Raw genomic sequence first — 19,302 nt, 5'->3', positions numbered from 1 at the left:
TGTTCTTCCCATGCAGGACTCGCCCCTGAAGGCGGTGCAGATGCTGTGGGTTAACCTGATCATGGACACCTTTGCGTCGCTGGCTCTGGCCACAGAACCTCCCACAGAGTCTCTGCTGATGAGGAAACCCTACGGGCGCAACAAGCCACTCATCTCCAGCACCATGACCAAGAACATCTTAGGCCATGGGATCTTTCAGCTAATTATCATCTTCACCCTGCTCTTTGTTGGTACGTATACTGCAGGCTTTTCCTTCTTGGAAGCAGTGGTGGAAAAAAGTACTCAATTGTTTTACTTAAGTAAAAGTACCAATACTGCAATTTAGAACTACTTCGTTACAAGTAAAAGTACAGAATTGAAAATGTACTTGAGTAAACGTACAAAAGTATCGGCATCAAAATGTTCTTAAAGTACTAAAAGTAAAAGTACTCATTGCAGAATGTCCCATTTCACAAGTTCAAACTGTGTACAAAACCTTTTGAAAATAGCCGATCTACAAGCTCACAATGCGTTGCATTGCGTTGCGTTGCGACACACTGTGAGCTTGTAGATCGGCTATTTTCAAATGGCCGAAATGTATAGGGTAGGAGTGGTTAATGTAGGTTTTCTAATCAAAATTAAAATGGCCAAAGTAACTAGGCATGAACAGCGTCTAAATGAAGCTTTTATTCTGTCCTACAGGCGAGAGGATCTTTGACATCGACAGTGGCCGCAACGCCCCGCTGCACGCCCCTCCGTCTGAGCATTACACCATCATCTTTAACACCTTCGTCATGATGCAGCTCTTCAACGAGATTAACGCCCGCAAGATCCACGGCGAGAGGAACGTCTTTGACGGAATCTTCAGGAATCCCATCTTCTGTACCATCGTAATTGGCACCTTCGCCATTCAGGTATAAGGAGATAAAAACATTCAAAAAAAAATTATCCTCACTTTTCTGTCCTCACATTTTTGTGAGGTTTAATGTTTGTTTTGTTCTAAAAACGCCATTGACAATGAAGGGAAAATTTACGTCATATTTTCCCTCATTACGTCATATTGTCTCTTTATTGTTAATGGCATTTAATGTTTGTGTTGGCACCGTTTGTTTTACATCACCTAATCAACATGAGTTAGACTTTAATATATTAGCGCCCCTCACTTCACACAGGTGTGATTTTTATATAAACAGCTTTTGTCCTCACGCGTCTCAAGAATTGCCATTCACAATGAACGCTAAAATATGACGTAAATTAAACGTCAAAACATTACACACCATTGACAATGAAGGAAAACATTACGTCATATGTAAACGAGCAAATCAGCCAACCAATCGCAGGCAACAGGCATTCTGATTGGCCAGTATGAGATGATGCATGATGATAAGAGCGCCCCTCACTTCACACGGGAGTGATTTTTTATACAATAACACTCTGCATTCATGCCTCGTAACGTATATATAGTGGCAGTGAATCTGCAATGAATTTGGCAGCTACAGTGGGTGCCCCTCACTTCACACAAGTGTTGTTCTTTTGACTTAGGGGCCCTATAGCCCCTCCTATGCCCGCAGCTTTCCGGGTTTGTGTGAACACAAACATTGGCTTGTGATTGGCTGATCACCCCATAGCGATGATTTGATTGGCTGAGCAAAATACATAATTTGAAAGATAAAAGTGAGGGCTGAAAAGTGAAGACGCCAAAAGTGATTGTCCGGAGTGACTTTTGTGATGGTTTAATTGGCAGAGCACGGAATGTGATGATTTGATTGGCAGAGCACGCAATGTGATGATTGGATTGGCAGAGCACGGAATGTGATGTTTGATGATGCATGGTGATAAGAGCACCCTGAATCTCGTGACCTTTTTGACACCTACATGTACATCAGTGGTTTCCAAATGTTTCCATACTTAGGATCACTGAGTAGCCATAGACTCTGGCTGTGCCCTCCAATGGCATTTGGAGTGGTGCAGTACTTAGTTCAGTCATTGGTCCGACAAACGACAACCTACCTCCAGGCCTGGAATTTCATCCTTTTAGGGGTGTCGTGGAAATTTAGGGATAAACATCTAATAATACTCCAAGTTACAGGCTGTTTGTTTATGATGTCACTGTCCCATTTGGTGAATGCCTTGAGGCTATATGTTGGGGGTTGTTCGTGTGGGAGTGAGCTATAAAAGCTGTCGCCTTTCTCCATTCTGGGAGTCAGACTGGGTTTTCCATACATGAACAGGTCATGTAAGTCTTGTCTTCTTACTCGAGTAAAATCCTTATACTCTATAATTCTGACATCTTGTGTTGCCTCATTATTCATTGTTTATGAATTGTCTTTTGAGCATGTGTCCCACAGACTGCCTTTACAGGGGCAAGGCCACTTGGCCTTTAGTGTGGTCAACTATTTGAGGGCACAAAGGCCGAGTGCCAGGGCATGAAGGACATCAATTAAAACAATGATTTTAAGTAATAAAATAATTATTTTAGCTTAAAGGTTAAGGATGATTGAAAACATTTTTATTTCAAGGCGAACATTGGTTCAGAACAGTGCTTCTTAAATAAATAATTGCAGCTTTAAATAACAAAATATAAGTAGCTACTGTTGTAAAATATTGTAAACATTATGAAAATCATAATGAAATGGCCTAGTCACCCTAGGCTAATTCATATAATTTTTTTTGGGGGGTCCTTGAAATTGAAATGGCTGAGGATCACTGGGTTAAACTGTGAGTTAATTCACAGAAAATACAATGACAGCCTACATAACTGTTGAATGAGGGCTTGGTTTAGAAAAGCCTATATTTTGTGCTAAAGATAAGTCAAGTGCAGCTTCAGACATTGTTTTTGTTCTTACATGGAGGTGTGTTATGTGTTTAACTTTAATTATATCCATGGCATTTTTCTGTCGCTATACATATGCAAAGTACATTTATGTTTGTTTTGGTGGGCTAGATAGATATAGATATAGATCATCTCTCCTCCTCCTTTTATGGACAGCCACGCTGTTTCGCGTTAGACAAAAATAAATCAGCTGGACCATGTCCGACCAACGTTAATGCATGTGACATAGGACCGCCACACGGTCACGAGGAGGCGTGCGTGCGTCATGACGACCAGCGGGGTAGTTATTAAGGCAAAGTAACGCAAAATAATCAAACCACTTGGCAAATGGCAACACAACTACAATACACAAATATATCTCTGGTTTTCATGTGCGGGAACATTGGTTACCGTAATGACTGGAAAATTGCGCAGAGGAAAAACGGTTAAATGAACTGCTGTGGGCGCCGGTCGCGGCACCACGGCCACTGTGGCCGTCTGGGCATATCATTTTTCGAGGGGCACACGGCCAAAGAGAGGGGCAACGACGGCCATGGCCGCTGTGGCCGCCGTGAAATTCCTGCCCTGCCTACCTCAAACCCTAACCTAACCATAACCGCAAGCACGGGAGCAGCGCATGTCCAACATGCGAGACGCATGTCGGACTAATGCTCCGTCGGAATGACGTACGGTCCATACTTACGTACGGTCCATATAGGAGGGGCTAGCGAAAATAGCCCATATACCACTGGTCCACGTCACAATGTGTCCGACATGCTGTGAGCTTTGTAGTTTGCCTATTTCAGATATTGTTTGAAAATGTTTGAAGATTGGGTTGCCGGCATCAACCATAATGAATTAAATTTTCATTGAAATGTAATTATATACTATGTGCATCACCAATCTAGATTGTGTGCATTATCACTGTGTTCAATCTGACGTCCTTTTGCTTTGCTTATAGATTGTGATCGTGCAGTTTGGAGGGAAGCCGTTCAGTTGTCAACCCCTGGACCTAGAGAAATGGATGTGGTGCGTGTTCCTCGGTTTGGGAGAACTAGTCTGGGGACAGGTAATGCATCTGTTAACTGTATCCACTGGGAACTCATTTATATTATATTTAATATAAATTATTATTATTATATTATATTACCAAAAGCTTCACTTTTCTGTTATGCAAAAGTTAACAAAAAAGCAGGTTCATTTTGCTGGCAAAAACATTCTCGGATCAAGAACAATAGTGTGTTGCTTATAGCAACCACACTAATTAAATATTTAAGGTTTTATTTTTATTTTTAAACCTTAGTTACAGAGGGCACATCAAGGCATGTTTGTCTTATTAGCCAGGGATCCTTTTAACTTTAACTTCGAACTCCCCCCCCCCCCCCCCCCCTTTAAAAAAAAAAACATTTTCAAAACATTTCGAAGCTAGACAATCTGCAATCTCACAGCGTTGTGGATCGTCTTTTTCTTTGGAATAGCAGTGTATGCAATATGGTTAAAATTGTTTAAACTGTTCCTCGTTTTTAATGGGAACCTCCTGGAACCCTCTCAATTGGGTTCCCCAGGTCCCAATTTGAGAGCCACTGGTTCCATCTAAAAATAATAATAATCTACTGTACCCCATGAAAGTCTCTGGACCTTATTGCCATGTTTTGAAACGACGACCCACAATTTCCCCTCCAACGGGAACAGGTGATAACATCCATACCCAATAGCAAGCTGCGCTTCCTGCGGAAGGCGGGCCAGCTGAGCCAGAAGGACGAGCTGCCCGAAGACGACATGAACGAGGACCAGGAGGAGATTGACCACGCAGAGAGGGAGCTGAGGAGAGGACAGATCCTCTGGTTCAGAGGTCTCAACCGCATACAGACTCAGGTGAGGGACTAGCTGTCACTGCATGGGACGGACCAAAGGGTTTCACTTGCACCTATTCCACTTCGGAGTGTTCACTTTCTAATCACCGTAAGGCAGTGGTGGACAATTTTGAGGTATTTGTACTTTACTTGAGTATTTACAATTTCCAATTACGTTTACTTCTACTCCACTACATCTTAGAGCCAACATTTTTACTTTTACTCCACTACAATTATTTGAAAACTTTAATTACTGGTTGCTTTGCAGATTTTCATTTTGATTAGAAAACATGCATTAACCACTTCAACCCTATACATTTCGGCCATTTGAAAATAGCTGATCTACAAGCTCACAATGCGTCGCAACCATAGAGTATAAAGAAGGATTGAGACTGAACCTCCACCCAAACACAATATGTATATTTTGATGCTAATACATTTGTACTGTTACTCAAGTAAATTTGAAATACATTGTGGTATTGATACTTTTACCCAAGTAAGAAATGTGAACACTTCTTATACCACTGTATAGTGTATATATGTACATTGAATTATATCTGTAACTTCCTGTTCTGTTTTATTTATGTGTTTTAGTATTTACGCTATTTAGTTTTCCCCCCTTCCTCTTAGCTGTTGTTTGTTATTTTATGTCTTCTTCAAATGCATGGTGCACCTGTTTATGCTTGGGACAATCACAGCCCTGGTTGCAAATGGCAACACAACAGGTTGTAGAGCCCAGGATCACAGTAGATGATTGGCACAGGGGTGAAAAATGGGTTACAAAATCGTGGGATAAAAAATATGAAAAAAAAAAATCACAGCCCTGCAGGAGTGAACATGGTCGAGGTCAAACTGTCAGAAGGTTTGTCTGTCGCGTTCAGTAAAGCTTGAGTTATACTTAGTTGCGCTTCAGAAATAGCTGAACTACAATCTTGTGTTCGGTTTTTGCCCCCAGTGTGTGTATATATATAACTTTAGGGCTAAAGTTGTCTTAAAGATGGAGTGCCGTTAAAACATGATCATCAGGTTTTATTGTTATAAGGTGGTATAATTTTTTCAAAAAGTGTACAGTATTTGTTAAAATGTTGCTTTTATGTGCGCACGGCCGCACGCCCACCAGTTCATTAAGTATGCCTGGTTTGCCTGGTGGGTGGTGATCCACCTGAACTGAAGACGCACCCACAGCTGTAGTTAAGTTAAGTTAAGTTATGATAAAGGGGGAGGGGTTAGGGGAGGGGCTGATAGTGAGATGTCACTAAATTACTGTTTATTTCATTGGCCCGTTTGACTGTTAGGAAGAAACCCTAAATGCAAAGTCAATACACCAATGCACATAAATACGACTCCATGGTGTCTAATTAAATACTGTCACCTCATAGACACATGTAAAACTGGAAAAATAAAAAAATTGTGGCACTCCATCTTTAACTCAAGGTGACCAACAATTGAGGTATATGAAGACCTCTTGCACCGTTGGAGTGATGGTAACACCAGGGTGTGTCTATAGAACATCTATTACAACTATATGGTGTGTCATAGGTGCACATACTGTAGATATCAGCGTGGCATACGTGTGCTGCATATGCTGCTGCACGTATATGCCAACGCTTCCCAATATTAAAACTGAGTGTGTACCATACTGTCCTTATCTCTCCCGACCATAATCACTGTGATATTTCATATAGTATACCAGGGTTTTTTTCTCCTTCCCAAGCGATTTCATGTCACCAATGATGGTCTTGGGGGTGATGCTATCCTATACAACAACACTGTACTATACTTTCTTCCTGGAAATAAAAACGTCTGGGTTTCCGAGGCTACTGTACTACAGACCAGCACCATACAGAAGCAGCCGGATAAATTGCACAGCACGGATCATAGACCGCCGGGCAGGTTTGATTTGCTGGGGAGGATGAGGAGGAAAATCCACGCGGGACAGCAGTGGGTGGTCATTCTCTGGTTTATGTATATTATACTATGGGTGCGTTCGGAAATGCGCACCGGGAATGTGGTCAGTTTGTTGAGTGTGGTGGGCGGTGACGTCACAGAGTGCGTTCAGTGTGCCTTATTTACGAACGACCACAGCTGTGACGCATTCACGCGGTGACGCGAATCACACCGGACAACCCCAGCTTCAGGGTAGGGTCGCTCAGTGCGGGCACTCGGCACACCCGGTGCGCAGCGCACTGGATTTTCGAACGACATCACACCGAGTGCACTGAATAAACGAACGACAAGAGAGCACACCAGTGCGTTCAGGGCGCATTTCCGAACGCACCCTATATCTCTATATGGTATGAACCCTGGTTTTCCATTGGTGAGTGAGTTTATTGGAAAATATCTAAACGGCTGCCTCTGTATATAAAATAATGCTTTTCTTTGTTGACAATCAGTTAATAATTAACTTTTCGATGTACTGTACTTTAAGTCTAGTTAAGTCAAATTTCACCATTCACCACCGTTGAGGGGAAAACTGCACCCTTGTCCTTTGGCTGCCTATCCCTCCCACCCCTCACACTGTGTTCCAAATGCATACTGTATACACACATTCCCTGTATTTTCTTTTATTTTGAGCGCGCCTCTCACCATCCGATACCATCCATGGAGCCAGTCTGCCATTGAGTCTCTTCTCTCTCTCCCTCTCTCTCTCTCTCTCTCTCTCTCTCTCTCTCTCTCTCTCACGCGCTCTGAGAATCCATTGTGTTCTTGTTGTTCTGTCCACCCCTCTCTCTCTCTCTCTCTCTCTCTCTCTCGTCCTCCTCCCCGCAGATCGAGGTGGTCAACACCTTCAAGAGCGGCACCTCATTTCAGGGGGCGCCCCCGGGGGCTCTGAGACGCCAGTCGTCCACCACAAGCCAGAACCAGGATGTAACCAATGTTTCTAGTCCTAGTCACCTGTCGTTGTCCAATGCCCTTTCCTCTCCTACCAGCACTACTGCTGCTAGCGCTCCTACTCCCACTACTGGCCGTGAGTCAGAACTCTGTCCTCTGTCCGTCTCGCTTTGTCTGCCATCTTGATCCTTCAGGGATGCCAATCTCAGCTGCAGCGTTGATTTTTTAGTCGTAGTCTTTTGAATACGTTTAAATTTTGTTTTAAGTCATATTTCATAGCCACCCGGAATGCTCTAGTGTTAGTCTATTTTCTTAAGACCGCCCCCCTGGTTGGAACCAGTGTTGTTTTTGGCGGCAAATTTAGATTTTAATTGTAGTCATTATCTCTTGAATAGTTTTAATTTAGTTTTAGTCACATTTTAGTCACCCCGAATGTTTTGCTGTTAGTCTAGTTTTAGTCGACTAAATGTCATAAGATTTTAGTGGACTAAATCTAAATCTAAATGGCGGGCGGGCCTTGGGATCTGGATCTGGATCTCTTTGTCCACTACAAAACACTGATGCGTTCAAGCAAGCATTCATGTTCATGTGTTTGTATGGTTGCCTTGTCCTACAAATTCGCATTTCAAAGGAGCATGCACGTTGCGCGCGCGCGCACACACACACACACACACACACACACACACACACACACACACACACACACACACACACACACACACACACACACACACACACCACACAAATGTAGAGCAGGTGCACTTCCTCTGAATACCTCCTTGGGGGTTGGTATAAAAAAGGGAATTGAGGTGGAAATAGCACTCCAAAAGATAAAAATGCAGGCTTTTTTTGTTTTGGAGTGCTGCCATTTCCAGCTTTTGTGTGTGTGTGTGTGTGTGTGTGTGTGTGTGTGTGTGTGTGTGTGTGTGTGCGTGTGCGTGTGTGTGTGCATGTGTGTGTGTGCGTGCGTGCGTGTGTGTGTGTGTGTGCATTTTTTATGTATAGTTTACTATGTGTGAAATATCTATGTGTCACGTCTTTACATTGATTTTCATATTATCATATATTATATTTTATATCACCTTGCTAACATCCGGTATATGAATGCCCCTTTTAAGGCCTTTTCATTGTGCACACCAGTGGTTCTTGAACCTTTTAATTTCGATGGCCATCATAATTCGGAGATGTATGTATAAATGTATACACACTCAGAATTACAGATCTGACTGTAAGGGTCCATTTAGAACCGCTTTGAGGAACCACGAGGGTCACTGGAACTACTGGTGTTTACACTGTGCTCTGTAATATATTAGGTAGAGGGTTAACTACTGGTGTATACTGTGCTCTGTAATATATTAGGTAGAGGGTTAACTACTGGTGTATACTGTGCTCTGTATATATTAGGTAGAGGGTTAACTACTGGTGTATACTGTGCTCTGTATATATTAGGTAGAGGGTTAACTACTGGTGTATACTGTGCTCTGTATATATTAGGGTTAACTACTGGTGTATACTGTGCTCTGTATATATTAGGTAGAGGGTTGGCATTTCTGAAGGTTCTTTCTTTCTTGCTTTCTGCGTTTTTTGTTACCTTGCTTTCTCTCCTTCTCATTCTTCTTCTTCTTCTTCTTCTTGCTGTCTGTTTTGCCGTCCATGCTGTATATTTCAAATTCATCTTGAGAACTCATCCCACCCCGGGGTGTGTACTGTCCTGCTCATCGCTGGCTGTGTGTTTGTTTCCTCAGAGTGCTAGGAGCGCGGGACTAAGGGTGATTCCCACGGCGTGACATTTCAGGTTGTGAGTTTGTCTGCCTCTCCTCACCCACCTCCTCCCACCACCCACCCACCCACCCCATCCCATTGTCTACCGAAGCCCTTCTCGTTCATTTTTGTGTCTTGACGAGAGAAGTGATTGTGAACTAATTCTGAGCCAACTCACCAAAGGACTGGGTTAAACATTCAAGTATAAGCCACAATGTTCTTTTGCTGTGTGTTAGTCTGGCAATGATGGGTGGAATCTTATTAAAATCAAACTGATTTTCGGTGGGTTGCTGTGGCAACTAGATGCACTGACACACACACAGCGCCAGGGTAAAAGGAAAAGCCATATAGTGTAGTAGTATTCTGAGCTTGAGATTCTTGAGTTGCTGAGCAATGTGTCATATTCTGTATCTTTCTGCTTTCACACCAAAGCATCTGCACCCACTGGGGGCCATTTAAAAACACTAGTTCACGGTTTAGCGGTTTAGCCTGTGACGCAAAAAATAAATGTCTCCTCAGGACGCAGACTATTGGAAATAGACCATCTATACACTACATCCTCAAAAGACGTCGCTTGTGAGGTTGTAGCTCAGCTATTTTCACGTCTTCATTACTTCTTGTTTTCTAATTTATGTCCTTTCAAATAGTAACACCCAGCGCCCAAAAAACTATTTTTGATATGAAAACCGATCGCTCTACAGCCTGGAAGCGCCTGCTGCGCAACATTGGATGTTGCGTAACAGTGGGACGTCATCGGAAATGTTCCCCCCCTGTTTAGCCGATGAGAACGAAAATCTTAAAACGTTAATAACTCGCGATCTAAATCATCCCGTCCAATTCTAAGAAAAGATCATGTCTTAGAAGGCCCCCCTGCGGTCCAGTCGCTACTCGCGTTAGATTTAACACTGTATTGTATGAGTAAGTAGTAGGGCATTCGTTTACAAAACATAAAAATGTGAAGTATAAATTATGGAGATACGAGATTTCTGTCCGACAGTAACAATATGTTGACACGGCTCTGTCTGTCTCTAACTTTTTCCGGTTGATTTAAAATTTATATAAATTCTTTAGGACATGCCAGCTGACATGACAGCTTTCATTTTCCAGGGTTTATCTTCAGTAAATAGACCAGGCAGGTGGCAAACATCCGTTCTGGATATGAAGCCAACAAGGAAATCATTAAAACGCTGCAGTTCACCCTAGAAGGTGTCACTGATTCCCCTTGAATTCATTACCGTAGTAAACATAGTTATAAATACTTCATGCTTTGGGCGCTAGTTTAAAGTCTTCTCTCAATTATGTGTTTTGTAAATTATGGTCATATTTTACAGTCGGTATAAGTTCTACCAGTAGAAGAACCTTTAAATGAACCCTGAGGATTTTATCTGGATGTCCCCCTATAGCAACCCTCATTCTGTGTGGTCACATCATGCTGTCAGTTATAGCGTATCTGACTGTCGTCCTCGCCATGATTACTGGCCCCTCATCAGCCGTATATAAACCCCCTCCACAGTCCACACCCACCCTACCCCCCCTCCTCCTTCGACAACTCATCACGTGTTATTCGTCAGACATTGTGTCACATGATGCCATCAAGGCACGTGCTGTCATCTTGTTTTTTTAGCTGGGGCCAGCACTCTGAACTCAAATGTCTCTGAGTCACTGAGTGACTGCTGAAGTTATATAGGCCTACCATGGGTCTGCCCGTTGGCCTGACAACATAGACCTATAGCAAATCACAGAGCAATCATCCCTCCTGACTATGGGCTGTAGTCTATCCTTGTTGGCCTAGCAACGAACTAACCAATCGTAGAGTATTCGTACATCCAGACATAAGCAAGAATTATCAATCAATCAACCTATATTTATATAGCACATTTACACAACCGAAATTGACCAAAGTGCTTCACAGTAGACAAAGTATAAAAACAAAGTATAAGAACATAATAGCACATGATAAAATAATTACATCAAGAAAGTACTAGAATAACAGAAGAATACATAACCATTAGAATCAAAAAACAAATGGGTATCTATCTAGATCAGGCAACATTAAAGAAAAGAGAGAAAAGGTGGGTTTTGAGAAGGGACTTAAACACTCTATGGATTGGGCAGCTCTAAAGTTATTCCATAACTCTGGGGCCGCAGCTGCAAAAGCACGGTCACCTCTTGTTTTCCGGGTTAGGTCTGTTGGCGTTGTCAGTAGTGACTGGTCAGCAGAGCTCTAGAGCGCCGACCGAGCGTCAATTCCATCCACCAGTGGTTTATAAACCAGGAGGAGACGCCTGGACTATATAGGCTCTTTCCAACGGATTTGTCCGTTTCGTATATTAAATATACGAAATCAACCGTTATCAGGACGTTGAAATGTGGCTAATATGGCCATACTGGCATACTAGACATCGTGGTGTTTGGCTGTGTTCACCCGGACTGCACGCATGCAGGGTGGTGCAGACATATCCTGGTCAAGGACTCCCCCTGCTGAACGTGTCATTTCCAACTCTATTGTCTACATGGAAACTAGGGGCTACTAATATTTACTATTCTCTGCCTATCTGCTGAGTTGGGTCTGGTGGCCTTCGCAACGCTCGGCACGGCGACTCGCTCGGCTAGCGCCTCGCTCAGCGGTGCCTCATGTGGCTAAAGGCCACCAGACACGGCACGCCTCCGTCATTGGCACAAAAAGCTCCCATAGTTTCTCTTACGGATTTCCCAATATGTTGATTATCACATACTGGGAGTATTTCTAAGGTGCTGATTATGAACATTTTCTTGATTATCGGATGATAACATCCGAAACGGGTGCTCTTTCTTGACTTATGTCTGGATGTACCCAATGAGAGCAAAACAGCTGCATGTGCTCAATCCTAATTAATTTCACATCTAAAACGGCTGTGTTAACAATAGTCTGAAGTTTCCATGGAGGTGAGTGTGTGTCACCAGTCACCACTTCTCGTATCTATTGTTTCACATTACAATCCTGGAGAAAGGACGAGATTCTTAATGTTATTATAAAGCGGTAAAACAAATACACAAGGTTGCAGTTTCTGTGGCCTTCGTCAGGTGTAGCCTACTCAAATTTAAAATCCTGTCATGAATGGCACAGCCATAATGCTAAAGTCTTGTTACACACAGTGCACTTGAAATCAAGTTTGGAACTGAAAACGGCAAGGTAACTGTAATCATATAATCTTTTAAAACTGCAACATTTTGTGACCAAATTATAGATTCAGCCTCAAATAGTTGAGGAGACCACGTACATGTAAACTGTATATTACTTACTTACCAAAGTTTAAAACAGAAGTCATCCAGTTCTGCATGCGGATACGATACAGGCGATTTACCAACATGTCATGTCCAGTAACTAGTCTGCAGACTTTGATCCTTTTCCATCATCTAATAATGAATCTGTGATGTTTTGTCATTGAAAGGTCAAATAGTTTATTGGGGGCATATACTTGAGTGTTTACTTAGATGTGCATGGAGTTGAGAACTTGCTTTGGTCAGACCAGACAATGATATTATTACTATTATGAATCCCCCTCCCTGTCTGTTTATTCATTTAAGCAGTCGTGTGTCCCTTCCATCCCTCTCTACCACACCGTCCCGTTGTCTTGTTGCATGATTGAATTCCTGTTTAATGTCCCTGTGCTCGCCGTGTTTCATTTGCTGTGTGAGCCTGTGGTTCGGTTTCTGCCATAATATAGTCTTTGATGTGCTGTTTTGCTGTGACTTCTACACACCATGACTGTGTTCAAGCCAGCATCATCCCAGACTTGTTGTTCTGTTGACTTGTGGACCATATGTGCTTTGCCCACCTTGTGTGTGCTCTCTCTCCCTCCCTCTCTCTCTCTCTCTCTCTCTCTCTCTCTGTATGTGTATGTACGATTGTACGTGCCGTATCCCCATTCAAACCGTGTGGATATTGTACCCACTGCAGTTTTTAAGCTCTCCGATTGGATGGGTCAAATCTAACTTCCTTTCCTTTTTACTGACCTTGTCCACCAGACCTCTTCAGACATGCATGTGTTATTTATTCCCCCCGTTTTTATTTTTATGTGACTGTTTCTGTTTATTAACGTGAGCTTGTTTCTAGGTATACCGCAACATTGGACTTTAAAGCGTATACTTATACAACGAGCATTTTGTGATTGCTTTCTTTTACCTTCAGTCTTGCTGTGTTTTTATATATATTTATATATATATTTTAGACCCCACGGTCTTTCTCAGTGCACGCCGCCGTGAGTTGTGAACTGTTGTAGATTGTCTTGTGAAAGCAGAACACAGACTGCGGTCAGTGCGGTGGTCTTCTCTCCTGCTGCTCCTCCGTCCTCCCCCCCCCCCCTCCCCTTTATCTATCTCTTCAAGTGAGAGGGCTAGTCTCTCCTCTCTCTCTCTCTCTCTCTCTCTCTCTCTCTTTCAATTCAATTCAATTCAATTCAATTCAATTCAATTCAATTCAATTCAATTCAATTTCAATTTCAATTCAAAGGAGCTTTATTGGCACGAAAAAACATACATTTGCATTGCCAAAGCAAAAGTGGAACAAAACAATCAAGATAAAACAATACAATAAAGATGTAAACAGAGCTTTGTTACATTAACACTTTGAGTAATACTATCTTGTGAAACTATAAAAAAGATTGTGCATTTTCTGCAAGAGATAGTTATACATCCATATAGGAGACGATGCTATACACTATACTTTTGAAAGTTGACAACAGTATTTCAATGTTTTAAACATGTTATAAACATTTGGTGATTTTCAAACTCTCCTTGGGTTTGAAAACCACACCCTCTGATGTACTCTGTGGGAAGTACATGTTTCTGATGTCTTGGTACAGTGGACAGTATCTCTCTCTCTCTCTCTCTCTCTCTCTCTCTCGGGCTCCCTCCAGCCCGTCCAAATAAAACCGACCCTCATTTTACGATTCTCACGCGACTCCCTTCTCTCGTCCTCCTCCATGTCCCATCTGTACACACAGATCCGTGTCGTGAACGCGTTCCGCAGCTCCCTCTACGAAGGACTGGATAAGCCCGACTCCAGACCGTCCATCCACAACTTCATGTCGCACCCCGAGTTTAGGATAGAGCAACAAGACTCCTCCACGACGCCCCACGTCCCCCTCATCGACGACACCGCGGACGACGAGGAGACGCGGCGGCGGAACAGGAGTGCGAAGCACGGCGGCAGCCAGCCCACGTCGCCCAACAAGAACAACAACGCCATCGACAGCGGCATCAACCTGACCATCGACACCAGTAAATCGGCATCCTCCTCCCTCTGCGCCAGCCCCCTGCACAGCCTGGAGACCAGTCTCTAACACTCCAGCCTGTATCCATCCCCCCCCCGGGCCCTCACCTCATCCGCTGTATAGCCCCGGCAACTCGGGGCAACTTCCTATACCACGTCCCTTATCTTATGTGCCCCAAAACATCTGCGTATACAGATATCCTGTTCCCTCTTATAGCATAGCATCCACCTCCCCTGAGCGCCCCGGAGCTGCGGCTATACTCTGGATGGGGGAAACTCCATAGTCAAATTACTACAAACAATCAATTTAAAAGCTCAACAAAAACCCACATGACCAACTTGTGGTTGTGGTTGTGCGAGTGCATGCGCGCCTGTGTGTGTGTGTGTGTGTGTGTGTGTGTGTGCGCGTGCGTATGGGGGTGTGTGTGTGTACTGTATGTGTGGCGCACGTATGCACGTGCCACTGACTGCTGTTTCTGAACTGTGTCAATAGTGGCAGGAGAGCGAGGAAGTCAAGGAATTTGCAGAGGAGAAGAAAAGGAAAAAACAAACAAATAAAACAGACTTTGATCTCCTGTCTACGCTCTTTCCTCAACAATAACAATGACCAAATTGATAATAGCTTAAATTAAATTGAAGAAAAAAAACATTGTTATTATTATGATTATTATTACTATTATTATTATTATTATTATTATTATTACCATTATTATTATTATTATTGCTCCTGCATGAATGTACATTACCCAAGTTTCTTTTTTTTCCTTTTTTTAAGGGTTTTAATTTTATTGGAGTTCTTTTCTTCTTTGTTTTTTTATGGGCTATAGGATGCAAGGCGGACTGCCGTTTTTTAAGGTGGCTTCTCAGCCTTGTGAGTTCCCTCTGTGTGGCATGCACATGTACCCAAAATGTAAAGATTTAATTCATCCATAAAAAGGAAATATGTATAGAGGTTGTAGGACTCAACTTGCACAGTAGTTTTGCACCTGTTGGAAAAAGAGGAACCTATAATAATGGTGATGGATGATAGCATTTATGGAATATATATTCTATAAATACGAATATAAATATATATATATATATAGAGAGAGAGTTTATCTTTGTTTGTCGGCATGTTGCCTTGTTCCTGCTTCAATGGCTCTAAATACTTTAACTTATTTATGTCCTAAAGAGAATGTAATTTGTTTACAACCCATAGTAGAGATTATACTTCCTGGTTTGTAGAAAGGGGGTGGAGAAGCTCACAGCTCATATATATATATATACTTGGACCAGAGCTCTGTTTGTGTTTTATTACTGAAAAAACCCTTTGTGCTGGAACTTGCCTGCTATCTTGTCAAATACTGTAGATATTTTTAGAGGATTAACAAACTAAAACAAAAACCAAAATGTAATGGGATACAGTACCTAGTAAATGTGGCATCTTAGTATTATTCTACGCGATTGTTGGGATCAAGTCTGAGTAGCTTCCCTTTGTTCTGTCTTTATTTTTTCCAAGTGGAAGTCTTCTTAACGAGACAGAGGGGGGTGATTTTGTTCTTTAAGTTGTGTTTTTTTATTCTGTGCCATGGCTCTGGCCCAGGGTTAGGGCCTGAGTCCAAGGCTGATATCAGGGCCTCTGTGGTGAACTGTCATCTAGATAATTCTGCTCATTTAAAGGACTTTGAGTGTTTTAAGTTATGCGTGACCTGCATCAAGGGTTGCAATCGAGTCACTTTTAGAAATTTGCAAACTAAGTTGTATTTGGCTTTATACCTGTATGAAAATCAAACACTTGTGTTGAGATTTTGTGCTATATTGTGTTGATAAATCTTTATTTTTTGGGGGGTTTACTATCATTATTTGTTTTCCAAAAGAGAGAAACACGCAGCCCCAAAACGCTGGTGGCATTTTCAACATCAAAAATGAAGGAGAAAAAAAAGAGGAAAAAATACCACAACCGAAATGGAATGTTGCTTTGACTCTTTTTCTATAATATAAAACAAAAGATTTATCCTTTTTCTGCATCTGGTTATGAATGAAAACTCTGTGGTGTATATCTAGATGTGCTTTTGTGTGTTTTAACCAAGCTTGTCTTCCTGCTGTCACAGAATATACAGTACTAGCATCTCAACTGTACTCACTAGTTGTAAAGTATTTATTGTGCTTTGACCAACCAGTTGTTACCCGAGAGAGAGAGAGAAGGCACACTTATACCAATTGACTGCACCCAGAAGGACATGGTCCCCGCCCCCCCACTTGCCAGAATGTGAACCCAGGCATGTTGAGTACACCAACGTTTTATTGTTGAATATGGGTCCCCAGCACGTAGAAAGTAACTGCCAGATGCAAATTTGCATATGTTGAGCAATTCTCATAATTGGCATAATATGTGACCATTCCATTAACAACCTATAAGGAAAACATTTCATCATGCTTTAAGTAGCGCATGTGACGTGTCAAACTAGGGGTTTTTCATGACTCCTTGGGCTAAAAACGGCCATAGCCTTGGCTATGGCTGTTTTTAGCCCAATGGGTTTTTTTTACAAAACTTGGAAAGGATTCAGCATCATTAAAACCCCCTAGTTTGACACGTCACATGCTATATAAAGCATGATGAAATGTTTTCCTTTTCTGTTGGTTGTATAACGGTATGGTCACAAAATTGTGTAAATTGCTCGACAACATGCAAGTTAGCATCCGGCAGTTTCTAAATGCTGGGGACCCATACTCAACATAAAACCTTGTTGTAGCCTACTCGGCATGTCCGGGTTTACAAATGGGGCTCTATGGGCTGGCAAGTGGACTATAACTAAACTAACCCATGTGTACTCATCGTTATTTCTCTAACTAATTGGAGTCATTGCCAAGCATTATGCAACTTGACCCAATCACAGGTTTTTCTACTCTTAAAAATCATATACAATATATATAATCACATATCCGAGCAGGTCTATTCTTTTCTTTTCTTTTCTTCTTTTTTTTCTTTCTGTATTGCTTGATTTATACTTTGTTGCATGCTGGTGTCCCGTTCTGAAAACAGCAGATCTACAAGCTCTTAGGTCGGCTATTTTCAGCACTCGGCACCGACGCGCAACTAAGTTTAATTCAGGCTTATAGGCTTAGTTTATGCTCTATATGCGACGGTGTCGCGCGCCAAAACATAGCTTGATCTACAAGCTCGTAGGTCGCCTATTTTTTGGTGCTTATATAAACGCTGCCATACGGCAAATTATGAACAGGGCTTCATGTCCTCCTGTGTCGTTTTCCCAGTCGATCTGTCCATCTGCAGAAAGGGTGCACAAGCTTTCCGTGTCAGCCTCAGGCCTGTTGAAAAAGCAGCATGGACTATCTTTAGTTTGGAGTTGAAATGTGATTCTGGCGTTCTGCTTAGGAGCTGTTAGTATTTTTTATTTTGGTTTTTTTTCTGGAAGAAGTTTATTGACATTCTTTTTTCTTTCCTCTGTAAAAAAAACAAATAAACAAAAACAAAAAACAAAACAAACCAAAAAAATTAAATAATAATAAAAAATAAAAACAATTTCAAGAAAAGACTTTCAGCCGACATTCTCAAAACCATTTTTACATTCAGGAGGACTTTCAGCTTTAAGAGGACATGCAGAGATACCAAGTTTAAAGTATTCTTTGTAAATAGAGAAACAAGTCCATTGAGGAACGTCCTCCGCGTGCTGGACTGATGTGAACACAGGAACTCTTCTTGACTACATGTACCATCATGCAACCACAGGTCATATACTGCCGATGCAGCTGATTGGTTGTAAGGTAACCAATCACAGCTCCTGTCAGACACACAGAACAATAATATAACAAATAATTACATTGGTGGTGATGTTGATGATGATGATGATAGTTACAATGATGATGAAGTTGATGATGAAGATATTGGTAATGATGACGATAGTGATATCAGTGGTACTTGCAATATACTCTCACCTGCCTCGATGTACTGTATTTAGCAGCATGCCAGTTTGTGGAACAAAGAAAACGAGAAATGCCAACAGATATCTCTCTTGGCATTGGCATTCTTAACCATTTATGGGTAAGTGATTAAGTGTTCATTCATCTTGTTTTTATGATATATTTTTTATCTATACAATAATTGTAAATAAAGGAACTCAATGTCTTTTGTTCATTTAATACTATGCAAAACGTCATGCTTTTTCTGATTGTTATACTCACCCTTATCCTAGAGTGTGTTTCCGGAATGTTTGTGTCTCAAAAAGTCAATAAAACAATGTGATGTAAATTATTTTCTAGCTTGAGGAAAAAGGCATGATGATTACGATGAAACTGAAGATGATGATGATGTTTGTGTGCCTCAATGGCCCAGTGGATGAGTCAAATGATATCCGTAGTATACCTAGTAGAAGTGTGCCGGTTCAAACCTGACTCATATCTTTACGTTCAAGACCGATTTCAGAAGAAGAAAACAAACAAAAAAGCTGTGTAGTAGTATCCAGCAGTTAGCTCAGTGTGATGAGAGGCTGTCATTGGGAGCCACAGGTCCAGGGTTCAAATCCCACATTATTCAAAACTGTGACACTTTGCTTTACACCCTGATTTCCAGAAGGACAACTTTAAAGCAGCCCAGAAATTCACCATGTTTGTGTGCCTCAATGGCCCAGTGGATAAGTCAAATGATATCCGTAGTATACCTAGTAGAAGTCTGCCGCTTCAAACCCGACATACTCCTAGTAGGCGGTGATGGTTCAATTCATTTTCATTTTTGCGGAAATTGCGAAATTGCGGAAATGGAAATTGCGGAAATTGCGGAAATGGAAATTGCGTAAATTGCGGAAATGAAAATTGCG

The 19,302-nt window shown here is 41.9% G+C and overlaps 1 protein-coding gene across 1 annotated transcript in view; it reads left to right on the top strand.

Annotated features, from left to right (window-relative positions):
• The window catches only part of atp2b2 (ATPase plasma membrane Ca2+ transporting 2), a 125,315-nt gene extending 108,290 nt beyond the window's left edge, over positions 1–17,025 (top strand). Inside the window, exons 18-23 of the mRNA XM_080791997.1 lie at positions 17–230; positions 682–893; positions 3,753–3,860; positions 4,484–4,666; positions 7,414–7,512; positions 14,223–17,025. Coding sequence (XP_080648123.1) covers positions 17–230; positions 682–893; positions 3,753–3,860; positions 4,484–4,666; positions 7,414–7,512; positions 14,223–14,561 — 1,155 coding nt within the window. The 3' untranslated portion in view covers positions 14,562–17,025. The remainder of the gene's footprint in view (positions 1–16; positions 231–681; positions 894–3,752; positions 3,861–4,483; positions 4,667–7,413; positions 7,513–14,222) is intronic.
• The last annotated feature ends 2,277 nt before the right edge of the window (positions 17,026–19,302 follow it).

The sequence above is a fragment of the Protomyctophum bolini genome (genome assembly GCF_963924005.1).
Source record: "Protomyctophum bolini genome assembly, chromosome: 2".
Lineage (NCBI taxonomy): Eukaryota > Metazoa > Chordata > Actinopteri > Myctophiformes > Myctophidae > Protomyctophum > Protomyctophum bolini.
This window is presented reverse-complemented; position numbering and strand designations above follow the sequence as displayed.